General features: G+C 35.7%; 2 protein-coding genes across 12 annotated transcripts in view; one reads left to right on the plus strand and one right to left on the minus strand.

Annotated features, from left to right (window-relative positions):
- Window positions 1–12,325, plus strand: part of LOC105321198 (splicing regulator ARVCF) — a 22,666-nt gene extending 10,341 nt beyond the window's left edge. For 10 of the 11 annotated variants that reach the window (XM_034457022.2, XM_034456998.2, XM_034457007.2 and 7 more), the window contains 17 exons: window positions 624–752; window positions 1,262–1,441; window positions 3,247–3,382; window positions 4,556–4,682; window positions 4,770–4,886; window positions 5,691–5,833; window positions 5,936–6,195; window positions 6,321–6,399; window positions 6,605–6,764; window positions 6,986–7,136; window positions 7,234–7,366; window positions 7,607–7,700; window positions 9,630–9,727; window positions 10,041–10,231; window positions 10,529–10,557; window positions 10,789–10,896; window positions 10,990–12,325. In XM_034457022.2, coding sequence (XP_034312913.2) covers window positions 624–752; window positions 1,262–1,441; window positions 3,247–3,382; window positions 4,556–4,682; window positions 4,770–4,886; window positions 5,691–5,833; window positions 5,936–6,195; window positions 6,321–6,399; window positions 6,605–6,764; window positions 6,986–7,136; window positions 7,234–7,366; window positions 7,607–7,700; window positions 9,630–9,727; window positions 10,041–10,231; window positions 10,529–10,557; window positions 10,789–10,896; window positions 10,990–11,145 — 2,291 coding nt within the window. In that variant the 3' untranslated portion in view covers window positions 11,146–12,325. The remainder of the gene's footprint in view (window positions 1–623; window positions 753–1,261; window positions 1,442–3,246; window positions 3,383–4,555; window positions 4,683–4,769; window positions 4,887–5,690; window positions 5,834–5,935; window positions 6,196–6,320; window positions 6,400–6,604; window positions 6,765–6,985; window positions 7,137–7,233; window positions 7,367–7,606; window positions 7,701–9,629; window positions 9,728–10,040; window positions 10,232–10,528; window positions 10,558–10,788; window positions 10,897–10,989) is intronic. The other variant, XM_034457013.2, reaches the window with a different exon arrangement.
- Window positions 12,326–14,347: 2,022 nt separating this feature from the next.
- LOC105321201 (uncharacterized) lies at window positions 14,348–25,092 on the minus strand. The gene is made up of 6 exons (XM_011419455.3): window positions 24,840–25,092; window positions 22,110–22,279; window positions 21,281–21,422; window positions 20,985–21,164; window positions 16,731–16,898; window positions 14,348–16,652 (listed from the first exon to the last, which is right to left on the minus strand). Exons 1-6 carry the CDS (start codon window positions 24,844–24,846, stop codon window positions 16,129–16,131), a joined length of 1,191 nt encoding a protein of 396 aa, XP_011417757.3. The 5' UTR covers window positions 24,847–25,092; the 3' UTR covers window positions 14,348–16,128.
- Window positions 25,093–25,383: the final 291 nt, after the last annotated feature.

Raw genomic sequence — 25,383 nt, forward strand, 5'->3', positions numbered from 1 at the left:
TAAAAGGTATAATTTGATGGAACTTATTTTTGAAACCATTTTATCAATAAGGACAGTAAAACACAGTTACATAGAACAAGCTTATAACAAATTATCCCTTTAAACAAGGTCTCATTACTCATAGCCTTTAACAGAAACTTATCAGATATGAGGAATTATGCTTATATTATATTTGTGTTCAGGTTGTCTTCCCCTGGCATTTCTCTGTTATTGTGTTTTACTCTAAACGTATCAATTGGATATTCACTTTGAACATTACCATTTTGTAGTTGCTTAGACTTTTTCTCTGTTTCTTTTTATTCTCCCAAACTGTTGTGTTCACTGTTACTTTGATATATTTGTTAGTCTTGTTCTTTGCCTTTCTTATATTTTGTGGATTCTCTTCTTATTTCTTTATTTCTCTCTGGTGTCCCCACTTTCTCTATCGAAAAGTGTTTTTGTACAGTGCTTTCCACTTTGTTCTGTATTAACCTAACACTGATTTGCTGTCTCTGGCTGAGGAATATTCTGATTATAAAGACTGTTGATGTGTCTACAATTAAATCTCCTCTGCAATAACCCTACTCCTATCCTTAGTCCCTCGCTGCGAGATGAAGGTTTTGTGTATGGATGTTTATTTGCAGATTCTAACCCTGATTTACGGTATATGCCCCAGGATGACTTTGACCCCTATGATGGTCGTCATGGTGACTATGCGCCAATGATGGCCCCAAATATGGAATCCCACCCTGAGTTTGATCAGTCAAATATGAGTGAGTATTGTCCCAGATAGTCAGCTAACCTGTATGATAGTCCGCTACTCTGTACAATGGTCAGTTAACCTGTAAGATGGTCAGCTAACCTGTAAGATGGTCAGCTAACCTGTAAGATGGTCAGCTAACCTGTAAGGTAGTCAGCTAACCTGTAAGATGGTCAGCTAACCTGTAAGATGGTCAGTTAACCTGTAAGATGGTCAGCTAACCTGTACAATGTTCAGCTAACCTGTAAGATGGTCAGCTAACCTGTAAGATGGTCAGCTAACATGGCTGTGATCAATTATTTGAAGTATCAGTGATGATGTATGATAGTCTGCTGGTGTGTTAGTCTTTGATCCATTAAGAGTAACAGTGATGATGCAAGATTCTTATTTTGTACAGCGCCCTCTGTTGGTAGGATTGGTTTAGGCTATCGTGTTTGTCCTTTGTGGATTATGTTACAGTGATTGATGTGTCAGGAAGGGGACTTGTTCATCCTATATAAAACTTTGTGTTTGATCTTACAGGTGGATATAACGATCATCCGCCAGGGCAGTATGATGATCGCTACAGTAACGACGGGAGGGGGACGCCCCAGAGAGGGCCGTACGATGAGGATATCCCACGGTCAGTCGCGGCCCTGGTCAACAATCCGCCCAGAGATCAATACTCAGATGGGCGGCAGACACCCTCAGTTCACGGAGAAGGTAAGGTAGCTTTGTGTAAAATATCCCCGTCTATAAAGTTGTTGTTTATAATTACCTTGAACAACTGAGCACATCTTTACAGAAAATGACATGACAGATACATGTAGCTCCTGACTGATGAGCCCTATTACATATTTCATTGTTCTCTTGCTGACGGAGTGGACTGTGTTACATTATTCAGATGTTGGATACATTTGTATTTGTTTGGGCACATACAGCTCACACAGTGGCACTCGTCGACTAGTATACATTGTGGAGTTAAAACATTATCAGGACCGGTAAATAATGACTTGAATGGTAACTAGCTGTGCTCTACAATTCAGCCAGTGTGGGCTCTTTGTCAAAAAAAAGAGCTGATAAGAAGAGGTAGAGAATACTAATTACAGAGCATTCTCTGTGATTTAACATTCCATCGCCTCAAAAGGAGAGCACCAAACACATGGAGTGATGATAATTATCTCATTAGAAAGGCTTTAATTGATTGGATTTATGAGTCCTGTTAACTTGACCTTGATCTGATGGAATTTCAGTTAACTGACATACGAGGTAGGTTATTAAATCGACATTTATTGCCTGTCTCACACTCCGTGATTGACACTTTGCCAATTAATTGTTGATTTGGAAAACTTAATTTGATTGTAAATTTAATGTAGAATCATTCAAAATTAAAATGATCTGACTTTGAAATGAGAGGTTGACACTGGTGTAGGTTGTTTGGGGTGTATGAGATGTGGAGATAAGGCCCTGCTCTACACTCAGGGGCTGTACCTTCCACTGTACACAGGACAGCTCTATTGAACAGTGATTTAAATCTTCCCAGCTGTGGGACAATTATTGATTTCTTGACCCAGTAAACACCTGAGTAGCTCCACTATGTCTCTGCCCTCCTCAAGATCCTGTACTGGGGCTCACTGATGTTTGTTCTGGGTTTTGTTGAGTTTTACAAATCCTGTGTATTCCAATGAACACAAAGCGTTACATCTGGGCATTCAGGGTTCTAGAGGGGACATTTCTTTTTTTCTTTACATCAAATGAACATCATTTTAAATACAAAAGCTAGAAATACTTGTGTATATTTTACACAGGCTAAAGGTGTAATTCACAGTGTGCTCTCTGCCTGCTTATTTGGAATTAAATGCAAACAAGTCAGACTAGACTTGTTATGCTTCCTTGAGTTTTACAATTATTTGTCAAGAGGGTTGAAATTACTTTCTATTGAAATATGTGTAATTAAGTCAGGTAATTGACCAGGGAACTTGAAGATTGTATCCATCAAAGAAAAAATTTTGCCAAAAATTTCCTCTTCTCTCTCTCTCTCTCCTCTCTCTCTCCTCTCTCTCTCTCTCTCTCTCTCTCTCTCTCTCTCTCTCTCTCTCTCTCTCTCTCTCTCTCTCTCTCTCATGGACACAACTTCTTTTTAATTTGCTGACCTAGCCATGCCCTCAGACACGATTATTGATTTTGTTTCATCTCATTTCTGTCTTGGCACCAGAATTTTCATTAGTGGTCTTTGTCTGTTCTTGCATTAACAGCTAGAACCAAATTTTTAGCATCCAAATTCACTGTGGGAAAAATTGTCATGTTTGAGATTATTGCCATTGATTAAGTGCAGGCAGTTCAACCTAAGAGTAACCCTGGAATCCCAGACTGAGATCAGAGACTAGTGACGATGTTTGGTGCGGATTCCTCTGACAATGCTTGTTTATAATAGAACATGTAGATTCTCTGATTATTTATATTTTGTTTGGCTTCCTGTGCATATTATTTTCTTACCTTTACACATTGTTGTATCAACTCTTCCACAGGTAACAGCTGGCGACCCCCTGACCTACAGGAAGTGATTGATTACCTGAGCCACCCTAACAACCAGGTCAAGGCCAATGCTGCAGCGTACCTACAACATCTCTGTTTCACTGACCAAGATATCAAGGTCAAGACCAGGTAAGTCAAATCAAAAAAAAAAAAAGGTCAAGGTCAGATGCTATTGCTGAACAGGTCATAGTTTTGTTGATTGATTTAACATTCATATCTTTCTGAGGAAGAGGCTTCATTTGATAATGTTATTGATGGACATCAGAGAATTAAGACCTCCAGAAGGTGTATCTGCTATTAGTATCCAAAAATACTGTAGCAAGTGTTTGACCACCAGTATACAGTTATTTTGAGTTTGTGTCATAATGATATGAGGATAAGCAGAGTGCAGAATTTCCTCTCAGTGCTGAGACTCTACAGTTATCCACAGGGTACGCTATTAAAATGAATTTGAATGAGGTGAAATTTGATGCATGATTTCACTTCAGTCCTTGGGCAAATGTAGGTCACCTTGAGTCTTGTGAAATAAATGAAATGATGTTAATTGAACAAAGCTATGGGGGAGGGTAAATATGGTGATGGAATATCACATTCCTTGGAATATTGAGGTGGCCAGACCGATTCCACGCTACTCCTACAAAGTCTACGACTGGTAGGTCCTCACTTCTAGTATAATGTCTAGGTTTGTTATTGTATCTGCCATGGCTGTTTAAATGACTGGCATTTCAGGCTTTATTTGTATACAATCTTAATTTTTTGAAGTTTCATTTGTTTGTTTACATCCAACTAGAGTCTATGTCTCCTCTCCAGGTTTAATATTTTTAAATCACCAGCTTCTGTAATTAGCGATTATTTTTTGTTAGATGTATAGAATTCAGTTACATGTTTTTTTTATTGTAACATGCAGAAAATACAGATAACTGTCTATCTTGAACAGTGTGTACTGGTTTTACAGTGAGGTGTAACGTGGAAGGTTGATAGAGGGTTGATTAGGTGTGGATGTTAGACATTATTCCTCTACTTCTAAAAAGGGATTATTTCATGTCTAAAACTATTTTCCAAAAAAAAAAATATAGAAAATTAATGCAGATTTTTTTTCATTAGCTTCTGATAAACGCTGAATAAAATATGGAAAAAAAGATGTATTTCTTTTCAATAAGATGTAATTGTTGACCATTTATACACTGTACGTATATTATCTAACATTAACACTTTCCATGAATATTGACAGGGGTCTAGATGTGTTAACATTAACAATTTCAATGAATTATTACCATTAATGATTTTCTTGGATATTGTCAGGGGTCTAGATGGAATTCCTCCTCTGGTAGAACTCCTCCACAGTGACTACCCAGAGGTCCAGAAGAACGCGTGTGGGGCGCTGAAGAATCTGTCGTACGGACGGGGACCAGCAGGGACCGATAACAAGGTACTCACAGGGCAGTGCTCACAATAACCCCTCCCCCTGAGTCAATAAATTGGAAAGTTTAATTTAGTTTAATTTGTTGTCTTACAGAAAGCAATTGCTAATGCTGGAGGAATCACCCAGTTGATTCGAGTTTTACGTAAAGCTCGAGAGGAGGAGATCAAAGAACTTGTAACGGGGATCCTATGGAATCTCTCGTCTTGTGAGGTGAGTACTTGTAATAAGGGATCCTATGGAATCTCTCGTCTTGTGAGGTGAGTACTTGTAATAAGAGATCCTATGGAATCTCTCATCTTGTGAGGTGAGTATGTTATGGGGATCCTGTGGAATCTCTTGTCTTGTGAGGTAAGAATATGTACTTCAAATCAAACCAGGGTGCTTGATTACTGTGGAATCATTTGAATTTGTGGGGGTCAATTTTCGTGGATTGTGGGATTTTTGCTTATTCGTGGGGATATAATTTGTCGGTTTTTGGTATCAGTAAGATAACTTGCTCTTTCAAAATTTGATTTTGTTAAGGATGTAAATTTGTGGGGGAGGGCTTCCCATTAATACCATGAAATTGAGTCATTACAAATTTTAATGATTCCACAGTATTAGATTAATGTTGAAACTCAAACTAAAGCAGTATTTCCTCCTATATTACAAGTTTAGGCATACTGATGATGGGCTATTTGACGTAGTTAACGGTTAAGCATTTAGATCAGGCTCTGGGGCCATAAAAGTTAGACTAGCTCACTTTTGATCTAAGTCTCACTTTTCCACTATATATTCCTTTTGTAAAAGTGAGACTGATATCAAAAGTGAGCTCGTCTAACTTTTAAGGCCCCGGGGCCTGGCCTGGGGGCCATAAAAGTTAGATGAGCTCACTTTTGATCTAAGTCTCACTTTTATCAAAGGAAGATATAGTGGAAAAGTGAGACTGAGATCGAAAGTGAGCTCGTCTAACTTTTATGGCCCCCAGGCCTGATGATTCTTAGCTTAACCTGATTGGGTTATCATTTATAACAGGATCTAAAGCCCAGTATCATTGCTGAGGGTCTACCTGACATAGTGAGTCAAGTGATTGTACCGTACTCCAACTGGAACCAGCGGAAGATGATGACCTATGAACCCTGGACCACAGTGTACAAGAACGCGACGGGCATCATCAGGTAATGAAGCGGTCCCTGCTCAATCTACCAGCCAGATAAAGATAGCATTGAGATTGGGTTCTTATCGACATTTAATGCTGATTATAAATGTTTGTGTTGCAGGAATTTAAGCTCTGCCAATAAAGACAATGAACAAAAGGGCTATGACACGAGGAACAAGTTAAGGGAGAGCACACACCTTGTGAAGTGTCTGATCTACACCCTCAAAATATCCCGCGAAAACAATGACCGTGAAAATAAAATCGTGGAAAACTGCATGTGTGCTTTACGGAATCTCTCATTCAGAATTCAGGAAGTGACGGAACAAGACTTTTATAAGAAACGCACAGTGACCTTAAAACAGAGACAGCATCCAGATAAAGGTAACACGTGATAACACAGTTTTATCTGGTTTGAATAATTTTGGAAATAAATCATATTTCTACTATCATCTAGGGTATGTTAGTTATACACAAACATGTTTGCTGAAGAATTGTTGATTTGATAGAGACCACTGGGTGCTTTGGTGGAGGTCAAAAGAAGAAAGGAACAACTGCCAAGAAAGGAAAACCTGACCTCAATCAGAAGTAGGTCATATAACATTACAAGAAGTTCTGATTTGATCGTTTGTTTGGATAAAGTTTATAGATCTGACATATTTTAATATAGATCTTACATATTAACTTGTGATTATTTTGAAATTTGGACATTGAATTTGAATACAAAAAATGATCTTGTGACTTTTGTGGTTTCCTGTTTGTGTGGTTGACCTCTGACCTTACATGATTGCAGTGCTGAGATACAGCTGCCTCCTGGGGCCCAGGAGTTTATGGGGCTGTGGCAGAATGAGACAGTGACACTGTACCTGGACATCTTGAAGGAGAGCTCTAATCCAGTCACAGTGGAGGCGGCGGTGGGGGCCATACAGAATCTTACTGCCTGCTACTGGAAGGTGAGCATACGTACAGCACTATAACTAACTCCCTATGACAAAAGAACTCCCTTAATGGTAGATATTACACACAGGTATTGTAACTTAGGGTTATTCCTCTTGATTCATAGTAAACTAAGACCATTAACTTTGTCAATATTCTGTTCAATATTTACCAATAATTAACAAACTTGTTTGTCAGTTCTTTTATAATTTACAAACTTTGTTATTTTGACTGTCAGTTTGCTGATGATGCCAGAGCACTGATTCGCAGAGAGAAAGCTCTGCCCTCATTGGTGGATTTACTGGGCCAGGACCGGGACGATATCGTCTGTCATTCAGCCCTCGCTCTACGCAATCTGGCCATTGACGACAATAACAAGGCTTTGATAGGTAAGTGGACTAGTACCATGCCATCAGTGTATGTTTGCATAGAAACAATGAACAATATTTAGGGATTAATTATCATACTTTTATTTTCTTTATCCAGGTAAATACGCTCTGAAGCCCATTATCAATACCTTACCTCTGGAGAAGCAGAAGGAGAACGTCCCAGACAAAACGATATGTGCTGCTGTAGCGCTGCTACAGGAAGTGCTGAAAAACAGCATGGACTTCGCTCAGTATGTGATCGTTCTTGGTCATCAATAAATTATGTAATCGTTCTTGGTCATCAATAAATTATGTGATCGTTCTTGGTCATCAATAAATTGCATTTTCAACACAATATTCACTGGCACATTTCCTATCATGATTATTTATTTGAATTTCATAATAAAAATGTGATCAGTGGAGGGTTTTGTCAGCCCTTCAACGAATTCGTGATGAATGTCCTTTACATTATTGTCATTTTTAATTTTAAGGATTTTTGTGAAAGAAAATGGCATTCCAAGATTGAAGTTTGTCAAATTTGCACAAGGAAAATTTTTGAAAAAAACCAAGGATCATACTCAGAGAGTAAGTTAACAACTGTAAAGAGTTGGAGGTGGTCAGCATTGACATGTTGGGTGTTTATGTATGATACATTAATGTGTTTCTATCCTCATTGACATGTTGGGTGTTTATGTATCATACATTAATGTGTTTCTATCCTCATTGACATGTTGGGTGTTTATGTATGATACATTAATGTGTTTCTATCCTCATTGACATGTTGGGTGTTTATGTATGATACATTAATGTGTTTCTATCCTCATTGACATGTTAAGTGTTTGTGTATGATACATTAATGTGTTTCTATCCTCATTGACATGTTGGGAGTTTATGTATGATACATTAATGTGTTTCTATCCTCATTGACATGTTGGGTGTTTATGTATGATACATTAATGTGTTTCTATCCTCATTGACATGTTAAGTGTTTGTGTATGATACATTAATGTGTTTCTATCCTCATTGACATGTTGGGAGTTTATGTATGATACATTAATGTGTTTCTATCCTCATTGACATGTTGGGTGTTTATGTATGATACATTAATGTGTTTCTATCCTCATTGACATGTTAAGTGTTTGTGTATGATACATTAATGTGTTTCTATCCTCATTGACATGTTGGGTGTTTATGTATCATACATTAATGTGTTTCTATCCTCAATGTTTCGGAGTTGGTCAGCATTGACATGTTGGGTGTTTATGTATCATACATTAATGTGTTTCTATCCTCATTGACATGTTGGGTGTTTATGTATCATACATTAATGTGTTTCTATCCTCATTGACATGTTGGGTGTTTATGTATGATACATTAATGTGTTTCTATCCTCATTGACATGTTGGGTGTTTATGTATGATACATTAATGTGTTTCTATCCTCATTGACATGTTAAGTGTTTGTGTATGATACATTAATGTGTTTCTATCCTCATTGACATGTTGGGAGTTTATGTATGATACATTAATGTGTTTCTATCCTCATTGACATGTTGGGTGTTTATGTATCATACATTAATGTGTTTCTATCCTCAGTGTTTCGGAGTTGGTCAGCATTGACATGTTGGGTGTTTATGTATCATACATTAATGTGTTTCTATCCTCAATGTTTCGGAGTTGGTCAGCATTGACATGTTGGGTGTTTATGTATGATACATTAATGTGTTTCTATCCTCATTGACATGTTGGGTGTTTATGTATCATACATTAATGTGTTTCTATCCTCATTGACATGTTGGGTGTTTATGTATGATACATTAATGTGTTTCTATCCTCATTGACATGTTGGGTGTTTATGTATCATACATTAATGTGTTTCTATCCTCATTGACATGTTGGGTGTTTATGTATGATACATTAATGTGTTTCTATCCTCATTGACATGTTGGGTGTTTATGTATGATACATTAATGTGTTTCTATCCTCATTGACATGTTGGGTGTTTATGTATAATACATTAATGTGTTTCTATCCTCATTGACATGTTGGGTGTTTATGTATGATACATTAATGTGTTTCTATCCTCATTGACATGTTGGGTGTTTATGTATGATACATTAATGTGTTTCTATCCTCATTGACATGTTGGGTGTTTATGTATGATACATTAATGTGTTTCTATCCTCATTGACATGTTGGGTGTTTATGTATGATACATTAATGTGTTTCTATCCTCATTGACATGTTGGGTGTTTATGTATGATACATTGACATGTTGGGTGTTTATGTATCATACATTGACATGTTGGGTGTTTATGTATCATACATTGACATGTTGGGTGTTTATGTATGATACATTGACATGTTGGGTGTTTATGTATCATACATTGACATGTTGGGTGTTTATGTATCATACATTGACATGTTGGGTGTTTATGTATCATACATTGACATGTTGGGTGTTTATGTATCATACATTAATGTGTTTCTATCCTCAATGTTTCTGTTATGACAGCTCCTGGAGACTCTTTGGGAATTCAAATCCCTCCATCAAGAAATTGTGATCAGTGGTTTGTCAGAGCAAGATGTCAAGGCCCCTCCAGCGGCCAGCAGGTATGTCACCCTATGTTAAGAGTCACCTCCCTCCACCCAACTCTAAATTCAGAGGGTTGTTTAAGACATTATTTTAGAAGTCTGTACCCCTTTCAGCAATTAAAAAAAAAATCATGTCTGCATCCATCGGGCAGGTATTATTAATTTATGAAGTTCTTTGATTATCCTCCAGTGTTATCAACATGAATTAATGAGAGGCACAGATTTGATCAAAATCATGAATGAATGGTCACTCTGCACGTCCTTCACTATAACCAGCTGTATTGCGGCAAAGTACATGATGATAGAGTTAATGTTTGTGGTTGTACTTTAGACCCCCTGACACCGGACTCGCCACGGCAACCAACACTCCATACAGTACCATGAGTCGCGGCATGGAGAGCCACGGATACGACGACGCCACGCTGTCTCCAGGTCGACCAATGAACAAGCCCTATCACGCCTCTAATGGGGGCTATCACGGCATGGTTCAAGGTCACAGTAATCCAGCCATGAACGTGGAGGGTAAATATATATTAAATCTTTCATTAAGGACTTTCTAACAATCGTAAACTTGTATGCCCTCACTAAATTTTAAAATAAATTATCTTTTCTTAAATAATCTTTTAATAATATATCAATCCATTATCACTAGAAAAATGTTGTTCTTAAACTTGAAAAAAGGTGAAAGGGCACAAAACCCAGGGTTTTAATATTTTTATTGATCAATGTATTGATCTGTGCATCAATACACATATTCACAATATACAACAGAAATTTTTCATTTTGACCAAACTTTGATTCTTTGCATTATTTTTACAGAGCCCTATTCTTATGATGACAGGAGAAGGGTAAGTCATTGAATGAGAAAACTTTTCACTTGAATGTTAACAAGTTTTTTTTAATGCAGTTACTACAGTTAAAACAGTTATTATTCTTTTGATCACAAGTCTGTTCACAATCAGAAAATTTGTTGATGTATTCGGGTTATTATTTAACTTTGTTTAAATGTAGATGAGTAAGCAGTGTATATTGATTGTCTGTATTAAAAAGAAAATTCTGACTAAACATGATTGTTTTAGGGAGAAGAAGTTCCAATGCGAGACATGGGTTACGCCCCTTTGGAGGATGATCGACGGGAGAGGAAGACCCCTGTCGGAGGAGTCCCCCTCTTTCCAGGGCTGCAGCCTGTAAGTGACTTTAATCCAGGTTATTTTTCAAATCAGTTCCTTAATGACTTCCTTCAAGTTACTATCAATTGAATCAACTTATTTTCAATTTAGCAACAGCAAGCTCAGCCACAGTCCATGTCACACGGAGGGGAACCTTTGTATGCTCAAGTCAACAAAAACAAACGCAGGGACGACCTCGGGCCCGGGTACCAGGTGAATCTGAGTGATCCAGCCAGCCCGCCAGGGGGCGCTGACTCCTGGGTGTAGTGACCAGTGACTAGAAGTGCTAGGACAAATTTATGATGAAGTAAAGAGTACATTAGTAAATGATGGATTTACACAGAGGTTGTGAAATGTTCTGATGTTGTGATTCTTGGAAGGTTGTACACACCATGGACAAAAGGTTGTGACCAGACAAGGCGTGATCTCTGATCCCTGGAGAGAGATTCCACACAATGAAGCTTCTCTCCAAAACTTAATCCATTCAGAAAATTGATGGTGTTCTGGCCTTAAAGAGTGGGAAGGCTGCAGTGAATATCCACACCTCCAGATCATAAGAACTAAGACTACTTTTATGAAATCAGATGTCAATAGAGACTTTTATCTGTATAAAGACTGTGACAGGAGATGTGTGTTTGGACAAGTGTGATCCATGCCGCCAATACTGTATTCCTTAAGTGAGGGCCACTCCACGCTGGCCACCCCGGATATCGGACAGGCTAGCTGCCATCATCTTATTTATTAGAACAACATTCCTTTTTATGTATACTGACAATTATATCATAGTATGGCTAGTGATGTTTTTCCCCAAAGATTTTTATATATTTACTATGGTTTATAGAAGGATTATTTTGTGTTTTAACAGGCTCCATGTCTGGGCGACTTTTCTGCATTTTTTGTAGTTGATCAACAACAATGTACAAACCAGAAACCATTGCTTGTCATATTGAATATTATTATCACCTCACTCCATATTGACCTCATCCTACTATGCACACGCAGGCTTCATTCAGTATGTATGAACAATGATGTACAGCATTCCACTCAGTGGTCTGACAACTCACAGCAATAGGGGAGGAGTGTGCCAAGCACGCACCTTATTTTTGTACTCGAGTTGTTGTCTGCCTCACTCCCCTCTACATCTTCTCATCAGGTGGGCATTATTTGACCTGTGGGATATTGAGAGGCTGACCGCCGGCATTATATCACCCCCTCCACAAAACAGTCAGCCGATGTGATGTTATTAAGAAAGACCGACTTCTGTGCATATTTCACAATAACTATGGCTGATGTATGTTCATCCTCATGTAATAGCAGGCACGTAGATAACCATGTATATGTGTTAATTCCAGGTTGTCATCTCATCTTATCTAAAATCAAAGCAGAATCAATGTATCACGGCGTATCATTTTTTACAATATACAAAAATAAAAATTTTATATGACAACATGTAGTTTGACTTCTTGTCTGTTTCTGCAATTGTGGAAGTTTTTATTTAGAGAGAATGTATATTTTTATAGAGAGTTAAATTCTTTTTTTGTTGTTTCATGCAAGCTATAAGGTACATGTATTGGTCATTGCAGAAAAAATTACAAAACCTATGTCAGCAGGTAATGTATTTTTGCCGCAATATGCTAGCTACCTTCATACACACATGAAACACCAAATAATCGTTTTATTGTTTAAATATTTACATACATCTTCATTCAATCATTATTTAATTAGTGAGTAAACGTTAATTATCATTGTTGTCGATCAGCATCTCGCACGGAATAGCATCAGGTTACAGTCGTTTGATTTACGACCGAAGAATTCAGGTTACACGGACTTCTATACCTCTAACTCCCAGTTGGCTTGTAAATTAGTATTCACTCCATATGTAATAAAACTAGGTATGTCTTTTGGCAAGAGTTTTCAAAATATGCGCAGTATCTTGCGCAGAAAGGGTTGCCTTACTTTTTGTACATGTACACATAGAACACGCGAGTCATTTCCAAAGAGTGCATCATATTGCAGACCCTTGTACTATACCCAACATAAGGAATCATCCTTTGAATATTATGAGGTGATCAAATACGACTGAGGATGATTGAATACAATAAAGCACAAATTGCTTTATGATAAACTAAATCACGGCCGAACGTATTTGATCACCTCAGAGTATTAAACCATGATTCCTTATTACTTTTATTAATCAATTTTCTACCAATATTAAATTTTTGACTTTACTTCGTATGATTATGCAAACCCCGCCTGTGCCCCACAGTACGTCATTTGTGTCATTGACGATACGTTACATTTGATTCATAGTCTTATCAAGAAAAAGGCATCCCTTTTTTAAAACTATTCTACATTAGTTATAAAAGATAAACATTAGGTTGCTTGGTAAAACCATAGCTATATTTTATGCTTTTGATATGCAATCCAATGCTTTTAAAACATGAATATGTGCACCTTGTATAACAACTTGATATGTATAGTGCCAAATTCAAGCGACATTTTGCATAAAAATAGTAAAGATGGTTTCATTAGGGCCCGCCCTGTGGGCGCTCTATTGTGTTGTGTCCGTCCGTATAGAATTACTCGTTCAGGGCATTTTTTCTTTCCCTTTGATACAGTCTGGTTCATATTTCACCCATAGAGTTTATTTCGGTAAAGGGTGTGCAGTGACCTAGAAACAAGTTTCTTGGGGACGGGAGTCATACTCCTATTGTACACTCGGAAGGTAAAGTCTACGCAGGTTGGAATTGGGAACAGATATTAAACCGAGTGGGAAAAAGAGAAAACCTATTTCTTAATATGCACATCAAACCAATGGACGATGTCCTTTAGCTACGCAATGAACTAAAACTTAATGTTCAATCTACTGACCCAGTTGATTGTTGCCATTTGATATATAGTGTCATTGCCCAACTCTGATTAAAACTCAGTTTAATGTTTGCTTCATTAAAAGAAAAATTAATCACTATATAAGTCTAAAGCCCATGAAGATAAAGAACGGTTAAAGGTTAGTAGTCAGTATCACCAAGCAGGGGTTCCAACCGTTAATTTCCTCTTTAGTCGCATTTTTAAGTCTGTTAATATATAGAATATAAAAACTTTCTTGAATAGATTTTCCTTTCCTAATTTGTTTTTGTCTGTTGTTTGCATTTGTCACCATTTTGTAATAGATGCTTATTAGTTCCAATGCAGGTGTGACAAATCTTTAATCAATTATTTGTGAGATCATAAAATTGAATTGAGTTGCATTGTAAGTGACTGGGTATGTTTAGGCCATGCAAGGAAATTTGTCTGAAACTGTGTCTGTTGTGTGCAGAATGAACAGGGCGAGGAAATGTTAGATAACGGGTGCGATGTGTCAGGGTGCTACGCAATGTAACCTTAAGGAAAAAACAAGGATACACCTTAGCTGAGTGTGCCGTATTCTCGAAAGTCCACTTAAATGCAATTAGAGAGAAATAAAGCTAAGTGATGAAGAATTCCGTATTTATTGGACAAGTCTCAGCAACATTTTACGTGATTCAACAAAGAACATCTTACAAGCAGGTCGGATAAGGCTGAGATATACCTCCGAGCTCAGACTCTGGGTGAGTGGCTGAGGCTGGCTTACGTACTACGAACAAAAATCGACAATTATGCTTGTCCATAGAAGATTCAAAACATTGGGCAAAAATTACAGGTGATTACATATAGTAACCGATTGAAATTGTCACAGGCATAGAATAATAAACTCAATGACTCTTTGGTGTCCTGGTGATGAAAAAAAGATGATAGTACGATCAGGGTAACCCTGACTCTGACAATGTTCTTTTATGTGAGACACAATACACTGTCTCTTTCGTAATTACAAATTAAACGTAGTGTCAGCAAAATGTCATTCGCCTATTGAACAGATGAATTGGTGAACATTAAAATGTGAGAAAATATACGAAACATTTATATGTTGAATCTAAATAAATCCAAAACTAGTAATTGTAGAAAAGTTTGTATTTTACTGTGATATAAGCCCCGAACAAACATGACTTTTACAGATAATCAACAATAGGAAACCCTCCAAGAAAATATCATTTTGAATAGATATCTAGTTAACGCAGTAATGTATAAGTAGTTGCTACAATAAAATGATTACGGAAAATGTTTTTTGAGACATCACACAAAAACAACAAGTCATCAAAATGGCTAAAAAAAGAGTTTGCAATTTTGAATGTGCGAAAGTATTAAAGTACACCAGCAATAGCCTTAAAACTTATCAGATTTACAATGAATTGGGGAGGGGGGGGGGGGGGGGGAGTCTGGGGGCTTAATTATGTTTTGGTTCCAGGTTCTTGTATATTCATTTTTACTCATTAATATTTTGTGATTACTGTTCTGAAGAACCACAGATGGTACGGATATGCCAGATACAAGGTCTGTCCATTGCTTTGTGATACATATCTGGAAAGTGCGCACAATAACTTTCCAGTTATCTTTAAATATATGCCTATCTCAACTTGACTTAATAGAAAAAGTTTATGAAAAGTAAAGATGCTGAATACAAGTATCGGAATTAGTTTTCGCGTAAAATCAAATGGAAAGTTTAGGAACTGTTTCATTTTCTGCATAATTCCATATAGCCGGAAAGTACGGGAAACGAATATACAAAATCCTATATGTAACGGATCAAGCAATAAAAACACTCTTTAATTATTCAAATATACTAGATTCTGACATTGCATTAATGTTAACGTTAGGGTCAAGCTTTACCAAAAATGCACGCAAAAGATTTATTCGTTCAGCGTAAGATGAAAAAGAATGCGTCGATTAATTTAAGAGGGCAAACCTGTAGCAGCTAGACCACAATCGTACATCTGCGAGTAATATACGAAAACTATCAAATTAAAAAGATTGAAGGACAGCGACTGAACAGTGTGAAATTTCAATCTTCATGCATAGATTAAGAATTATTGATCCAGTCAGCTCTCCATACTGGATTATTCAAATATGCAAATTTTATCACAATAAATGTTGCATATTATGAGTATATCTACAACACGGTAGCAGTCAGTCAGACACATGTATTATTATATAGTGAACTTACTAGGAAATATCTAAATATCCAGACAAAGTTATCTTTGAAATTGAACACACAAAGAGCAAGAATATCTAAAGTACAAAATATTTGACATCAAGTACATAACCCCATTTCATTTGGTCACTTGATCTCTATAACATTTTGAACAGAAGTTGTTGGGTTTTGTTGTTGTTGTTGTTTTAGGCTGGGACATGTCCTGACGCAATGAACTTTTCTAGTCTGATGGCTTCTATGTGGGAGAAATTGAATTCGTTGATGAGGATATTCCGTGTAAGGTCTGTCAGGATTTCCCCGTCAATCATTTCAGATTTGAACCTCTTGACAAACTTGCCGAGTTTGAGTTTCTTCAGGATGTCGCCAACGTCCTTGACAGACAGATTGGCGTGATTGAACCTTATCAGCGCCGCGCTGTTCGAACTCTGGGGTGAGGAATCGGAGGCAGACGACATGTTCTGAAGTTCTTCCATTTTTGTGTACTGATCATTCTTTGTTCGATGAACATCTTTGATTTTCACGTAATGTTCATATAGATCATCTTCATTGCCAGCAGTTTCCTCCTTTTTCCTCAGAGATTTCCCGCGTGCAGGAACAGGCGGAGGCGGAAGTCGATCGCCCGTGTCTCCATAGATACCGGTAGCAAAAATGGCGTCGCTCCGAACAACTTCTTTTATTTCAGGGTCAAGAATGTTATATTTCTTTATTCCTGTAAATCAAGAAAGTATAATTAGATGGGAAAACAATAAAGTAAACTGCATTTACAAAAAATTACAAAGAATTTTACTTAGATCACAGTTCCTCTCTGGGTATGTACAATTTTTGGCCACGAAGTCGTCCAGATCTTTGAGGTATGTATCGAATTCTTCCTGTGGTTTGTCAACAAAACCGGAGACAGGGGTGACTGTGATCATTGGACTCAGTGAGACTGCAGCGGTATCCTTGGACATTTTGCCTGAAATATGCATGGCATCTTTTCAATAACTATACATCATAAAGTACGGCTCATTTTTGTGGTATGCTTATAAATGTGATTTGAACATGGACATTTTCTGCACACACATCAATGTTAACTTCCAGAATAACTTATGTATGTTGTTTGAGTATGAGCGTACCATTACATTTCAGTAAGACGCTTTGCAATCTTTGTGTAGACGGCTGTACAGTATACAGTGGCTACCCCATCTATTGGTCATTTAAAATACGCCATGAGTTTATTTGAAATGATATTTTACAAAAGATAAGTGTCAAGTTTCAGAAAAAAGGTCATGAAATTGCAATTAATTTATGTATGATATGTCTAATTACTTTCCGTACACTTTTAAGTAGGATACTTTGTATGGTATACCAAAGATAATTTTTGTATCTGTCTTTTCCATATACAGTAGATATTTAAGAGCAATATTCTTATATGTTAATATAGATTGCTTAATATCATTCTATGTATTATATACCGTTCGTAGTTTAGTATTATACTATGCTAGTATTATTGTTAGTTTGATTAAATAATTCATAAGGTATATTGATTATCAAAATACCATGTTATAGTCAGATTTGGTTTGGTTTATTACAGGGCTTTTAGAACTTGACAATTTACAATAATGAAATTGTAAATAATATTTTAAATCATGATGTAATAGTTACTTGGTTGAGGGCCTACGTAAGTATTGCCCAATATTGAATGGATGACAGAATAATATTAAATTAGAAAACCACATTCATGAGGGATAGCATTTCCTTTCAATCTCATTTTCTGAAGTAATCAAATCAGGAAGAAATCACATCCTTTGAGGAACTTTTGACAAGGTTTGGTAGGTTTTGGAGGATAGGATAATGTTGTTGCTGTTCTCTAGACATCGCGTTATGTATTTAACAATGGCTCGTTATCATCGTTTAAACAAACGCTTAATATATACATTACAACAAAAGTGTATAATACTGTGGCAAATTTCGCAAATTACTTTTTGTAGGTAACATTGGCCCATTTATATAGGCTGAATAAAATATAAATTGTTGCACTGACTCAAAAACAGACTATACAGCTATAAGATTGAAACAATTTAAGACAGAAACACTTGACAAAGCCATCTTGCTCCCAAAACATGGAAAATTTATTCACATTGTAACAGTTTGAAAGTGACTTATAGGTCCGTTGGGCCGGGTGTATTGATGTTATATTTGTAAAATGAATTTTGTTATCATGCTATATACACATGTCACTATAATACATTATTCACTTACTTACTTAGGTAAGTACAATCTCTGGATTGTCTGCCTTGGATCCATACCTCGAATATAACTTACTATTTTCATATGGATAAGAATTATATTCCTTACATATTATATAAGGAAACAGGAATTATTCTTCGAGTATTATGAGGTGATAATTTCGGTCGGGGCGTGATCAAATCCAATAAAGCCCGAAGGGTTTTATGATAGATTTGATCACGCCCCGACCGAAATTATCACCTCATAATATTCAAAGAATGATTCCTTATTACTTATATTTATATATTTTTAAGCAATCTTACGATAAGTATTTAAATATGAATAAGGAAACCCCGCTGGCGCCTCAATTTGGCGTCATTTGTATTATGGGTTATATAGTACAAAATCGATACGTAGTGTTATCACAGGCAAAGACACTGGAAAATGTAAATATAAATATATACCATTGATAGTTTTGCATAATATCCAGTATGATACTTCATCGGTAGTTTAGTATAATAAGCAGAATAGAACATGCCATGGTATAGTTAAGTTGTGATATTGTGTTTGTCACATATGACATGCTTTGGATAGTTTAGTATTATATATTTTATTTTTATGATCTGGATAGATTAGTTTTTTTCTTTTGTTGACTACGATACATAAATATGATAATCAAAGGAAAAGAAAACAATAACCAGGACAGTGTTACCGATGTAAAATTATGAAAGGGATATTCATTTTAGAAACACCAGGGGTGGGGGGGGGGGGGGGGGTTAATGTAGAAATATATGGGGCTGAAATACTTTAGATAAGGGGCTGATTTATGCTTCGCTCTATGTGTACTTTTTATAAGGACATCAAACACTTCTTTTTGATGATTTTATTCTGAGGTTTTAGACAAGCCATAAAGGATTTCTTCCAAATTCTTATGTTCAACCCTGTTATATCCTGAAAAGTTCACGTTCAACCCTGTTATATCCTGAAAAGTTCATGGACACTTTACTGTGGACACTTGTTTCAATGAAGTAAAAAAGTTGTCGCCATTTTGTAGAATTTGTTTTTGGCTTTTGAGTAAAACCAATTTTTAACTTATATGATGTGAAAATAAATGTGTAATTAAAAAGGCTAAATATATTTAAACTGTGCTAAAATGTTAAATTGAACAAAGTAATTAGACTAGGTTACCTTTAAGATAAAGATATGAAACAGTTGTTCACTACCCAGCGCCTTTTTTTTTATATATAAAATCTTTTAGTTTAATGTCATATGTTGTTGATAGATTGAATTGATCAGAAATATCAATATGTTGCCGTATTATACCATAGCAAGTTTCAGTACAATATGTAACATGAATGATACAATTGTACATAACATATCTGAATAGGTACCGTATATTATCTATATGATACATTTGTACAATACGTAATCTATATAATACAAGTGTACATAACGTGTCACAAGTAAGTACAGTATGTTATTTGTATGATACATTTGTACGTAACATTTTAAGAGTATGTACAGTATGTTATCTGTATGATACAATTAAGCAAATATGATATGTAATCTGTATGATACATTTGTACATAACGTGTCAGTGTAAGCACAATATGTAATCTGTAGAATACATTTGTACATAGTGTCAATATTAAGTACAGCATGTTACCTGTATGATACATTTGTACGTAACATGTTAAGAGTACGTATAATATGTAACCTGTGTGATGCAGATGTACGTGTACGTAACATGTCAATACATTTGTAGTAAGTGTAGTATGTAATGTGTACGATACATAACAGGTGAAGAATAATTTCATTTTATCAAATAAAATATACAACATGAGTTGTCATGTTGTATATTTTATTTGATGAAATGAAATATATCGGAAAGGACAGTAAGTATAAATGTAATCTGTATGATACATGTGTAGGTGTACGTAACATGTTATTAGTTAGTTTAGTAAATAATTTGTACGATACATATGTACGTAATATATCAATAGTAAGTATAATATGTTATCTTTATGATACATATGTAAGTGTACATAATATGTCAAAAGTAAGTACAGCATGTTGTTTGCATGATACATTTGTACGTAACATGTTCAGAGTAAGTATGACATGTTATCTGTATGATACATATGTACGGTACATGTTAAGAGTAAGTACAGTGTTACCTGTATGATACATATGTACGTAATATGTCATTAGTAAGTACAGCGTTACCTGTATGATACATATGTACGTAATATATCATTAGTAAGTACAGTATGTAATCTGTATGATACATATGTACGTAACATGTTAAGAGTACGTATAACATGTTATCTGTATGATACATATGTACGGTACATGTTAAGAGTAAGTACAGCGTTACCTGTATGATACATATGTACGTAATATATCATTAGTAAGTACAGCATGTTGTTTGCATGATACATTTGCACGTAACATGTTAAGAGTAAGTATGATATGTTATCTATATGATACATATGTACGGTGCATGTACGTGATATGTCAAAAGTAAGTACAGCATGATCAATGTTACGTAAGATGTCAGGAGTTTGTACAGTATCTTATCTGTGTGATACATTTGTACATTAGGTGTCGGAGTAAGCACAATATGTAATCTGTAGAATACATTTGTACATAAAATGTCAATAGTAAGTACAGTACCGGGTATGTTATCTGTAATGTATATTGTTACGTAAAATGTCAATAGTAAGTACAATATATTATCTGTATGATACATTTGTATGTAACATGTCAATAGAAAGTACACTAGTAAGTTCAGTATGTTATCTGTATGACCAAACTTGTTAAGAGTGAGTACCATTCAGTAAGTAGTTGCCTTGGATAAAATCTTCTTCATATGTTGCTATAATCAGGAAGGAAGCCTGGCTTCCATCTCTGTTTTTGCCTTCGTCAGGTACTATCTTGTCGGTTGAGAACTGAATCAACACGGGAAGCTCTCTCTTCTCTAAAATCTCACTCATCGTCATTGGCTCACTCTCTGGAAAATTATTAACAAGGAATTGAAAATAAGAACTACTTAACGTTTTGACAGAAAATTAGAGGGTGTAAATCAGCACAAAGCTTTTGATTGGTGGGTAAATTTAAAACGCTTACTTTGTGTCCTGGTTTTGACCAGCTGATACAAGTAGTCGCCGTTTACAGGTATACTCAGGTAGTCCAGTTTGATATCACTAGCCTCTGTCGGTTCCCGCGCCAAAACTCGGCGAACTGAATGGCAGCAGTGGAACCTCATGACCTGAATCAAGGAATTTAGCAATTGATATCACTAATGACAAAAATGACTTACAATCAATTAACAGACATCTTTAGAAATATTGCCAGAAACTCAACGTAAAAAGTGTAAATAAAACGTGACGTAAACCTGAATAAAATGCATAGATGGAAGTCATTTGAATTTACATATACGAATTTGAAATTTGAAATTAAAAAAACCAAACAAACACAAACTGCCCTCATATATCAGTCTAGAAGTGAAGGACAATCCCATTTGTTCGCATTAAAAACTGATTGAACGATACCGACAATGGCTTGTCGATCAATTTAACAGAGAGCCTTAAAACTCGCTAAAAATATCTATTACAATACATACATCATATGTTTTTAAATAGAAATAATTATTTACTATCCATTACTAACTATATGCAAGATTATATTGACGCCAATGATTAAATAATCCATAGTCCAACAATGTATCACAATAATACATAAGTAAAAAAAGTGACCTATGTTCTTATCCATTGTTTTATGAATGGAAACAATATCAGAGTGACCATGCCTGGCATACATGTCCAGATAACATAAAATCTGATTTCTCTCTCACACAGACTTCTCATACAATAGCCTGCTCACACACTCATGCCACGGTATGCAACATGGTGTATTCTGAATTTAGATACTTTCTCAATGTCTTTCCTTTACACACCTGGTCTGTGGACATGTCATCATACTTTGTCTGACCGTAATAACCCCCACTGACCACTATCAGCATTGGTAGGTTATTCTTGTGCTGATTGTAGAACTCTGGCAGGACCAACTCCTGGGAAATGTCAAACTTGTACCGCTGCTGTACCTCTATCTCCTCCATCTCTTCTTCTACAAGGTCAAACAGGCATTGTAAGCTAAATTAGATATAACTTTATATTTGATTTCCGTCAAATGAAACAGTTCATGCGATGGAAATGGTAAATGGATTGAAGATAATCTTGTGCATGCTTTGATCCATATTTATTTCCCAGGGAGGTCTGAAGACCTGAAGAATATTTGTGCTTTCCAGGCAGTAGGTGGGTCAAAGGCTTTTTATAGGTTACTTTAGTATGTAAATTGTATAAGTTTGAATTTTCAGGGGAGGGGGGACCCGCCAAACCCCCATCTAGATCAGAGCATGTTGTCTCTTACACATAATGGTATTCTATGTTTTTAATAAACATGTGCTGTTTAGTTATTTAAGATTTTGCCACCCCTACCCACCCAAGTTCTTATGATTTTAAAGTATTTGTTTTCGTTATTCAGCGCGGGATATGGTTGATTTTTGGGAGTTTTAAACAGTGTCTGCTGTAACAAACCAAACTAAAACTATATATGATTGTTTGTATATCATATATTTAAGTTAAATAAAAAAAACTCATTCAGTTTTCTACTCTTACCTTTCAAATGATTTATATTAAATATATATGCAAATGTGCATTTGGTTGAAAAACTCCACAATATATTCAAATGAGTTGAATGTAAGTAACAAAATAAGGTAATTATACTAATGCAAATTTAATGCTTAACATAACGTTTATCATGGATTTATTTGCTTAGAGTAGGATTTCTACCACATATATATTTATAATTCTCTATGTCAACAGCCTTAATACCGAGGATATTGAATTTCTTCCTTACTCGCATCTCTGCATTTCTTCTTAATTATACTTATAATCTGTGCAATCACAAGATGTGCCAAATACTCTGTACAATCACTAGATGTGTCATATACCCTGTACAATCACTAGATGTGTCACATACTCTATACAATCACTAGATATGTCATATACTCTGTACAATCACTAAATGTGTCACATACCCTGTACAATCACTAGATGTGTCACATACTCTGTACAATCACTAGATGTATCAGATACACTGTACAATCACTAGATGTGTAATATACTCTGTACAATCACTAGATGTGTTATATACACTGTACAATCACTTGATGTGTCACATACTCTGTACAATCACTAGATGTCATATACTCTGTACAATCACTAAATTTGTCATATACGCTGTACTAGATGTGTCACATACTCTGCACAATCACTAAATATGTCATATACTCTGTACAAACACTAGATGTGTCATATACTCTGCACAATAAGTAGATGTGTCATATACTCTGTACAATCACTGGATGTGTCATATACTCTGTATGATCACTAAATGTGTCATATACTCTGTACAATCACTAGATGTGTCAAATACACTGTACAATTACTAGTTGTGTCATATACTTTGTACTAGATGTGTCATATACTCTGTACTAGATGTGTCATATACTCTGTACAATCACTATATGTGTCATATATTCTGTACAATCACTAGATTTGTCATATACTCTTTACGATCACTAGATGTATCATGCTCGGTACTAGATGTGTCATATACTCTGTACAATCAATAGATGTGTAAAATACTCTGTACTAGATGTGTCATATACGCTGTACTAGATGTGTCAAATACACTGTACAATTACTAGTTGTGTCATATACTTTGTACTAGATATGTTATATACTCTGTACAATTACTAGATATGTCATATACTTTGTACATTCACTAGATGTGTCATATACACTGTACAATCACTGAAGTGTCGAATACTCTGTAAAATCACTTGATGTGTCGCATACTCTGTACAATCACTAGATGTGTCATGCACTGTGTACAATCACTAGATGTGTCGTATGCTCTGTACAATCACTAGATGTGTCAAATACACTGTACAATAACTAGATGTGTAATATACTCTGTACAATCACTAGATGTGTCAAATACACTGTACAATCACTATATGTGTCACATACTCTGCACAATAAGTAGATGTGTCATATACTCTGTACAATCACTCGATGTGTCATATATTCTGTATTAGATATGTCATATACTCTCTACAATAACTAGATGTCATTAGTTGGGTTATGTACTCTGCTGCACCATCACTAGATATGCCATATACTCTGAAAAATCTTTTTATTGCATACAAGTGGTCAGAGTTATGGATGGAATTGTTATTTATTCTGTAAAATTACTAGGGGTCTCAAAAAGTCTGTTTAAATACTTCATAACTTTCAAACTCTTTGTAATGACAACATGTTGACTAACTTATCTTAATTTTTTGCACAAAATTACATGCATCCATTTGGCACCAAAAATGTTGTTATGGTAAAAAAAAAAATAATAAAATAAAAGTTGTATTTGTAGAACTTTGTTCTCTAGTAATAGCTTATAACATCCCTACCTGGGAAGTTTATTTTCCTTTAAATGCGCATATTTCTATACAAACGAGCAAACATGAAGGTCAAACTGAAACAATTTTATTATTCAAACTTTGTAAAAAAGTGAGATAACATTCATTATCAAATATTTACATAAGTAAGAAGGTTGGCACACATACCTGCCATCACTGGACTCTATGTGTAGCGCTGCATTTATCTGTGTTCTGTTTTATCGTGACCAGGAAGTAAATAATCATTGGATCTCCTAAATTCACCTCGGTGCAGTAAAGTGCAGCAAACAAATTAAAACCAAATCACTCCACAGTTATGGTTCTTACGTTTCCTAATTACCATTGCTTTTAAATCTATTTACGATTAAAAAGACTCCACCCTTAGATGGTTTTTCATAATATGCAAATCAGTTTCTGTCACACTTAAATCAAGGTTGATAAATTGTTATGTAACTCTGTATTTAGTTACGTCTCAAGTAAAGGACGAATAGACGAAGAGAGCATGACGTGCACCATTCTTCTGTTGTTGGCAATGAGTCACGGCTTTGGTTTATCTGAATACAAGACAAACAACAACCACGAATGATTCTTATTATAAAAGGAGTCAGTAAGTCTTTATTGGTGTAAAATAAATCATGTTTCGCAAAGATAGAAACACTGCACATCTTTCAGTTCTCAAGTAGCGCGAGAGGGAATATTAATGATTTCATAC

Source organism: Magallana gigas, chromosome 5 (assembly GCF_963853765.1).
Source record: "Magallana gigas chromosome 5, xbMagGiga1.1, whole genome shotgun sequence".
Taxonomy (NCBI): domain Eukaryota; kingdom Metazoa; phylum Mollusca; class Bivalvia; order Ostreida; family Ostreidae; genus Magallana; species Magallana gigas.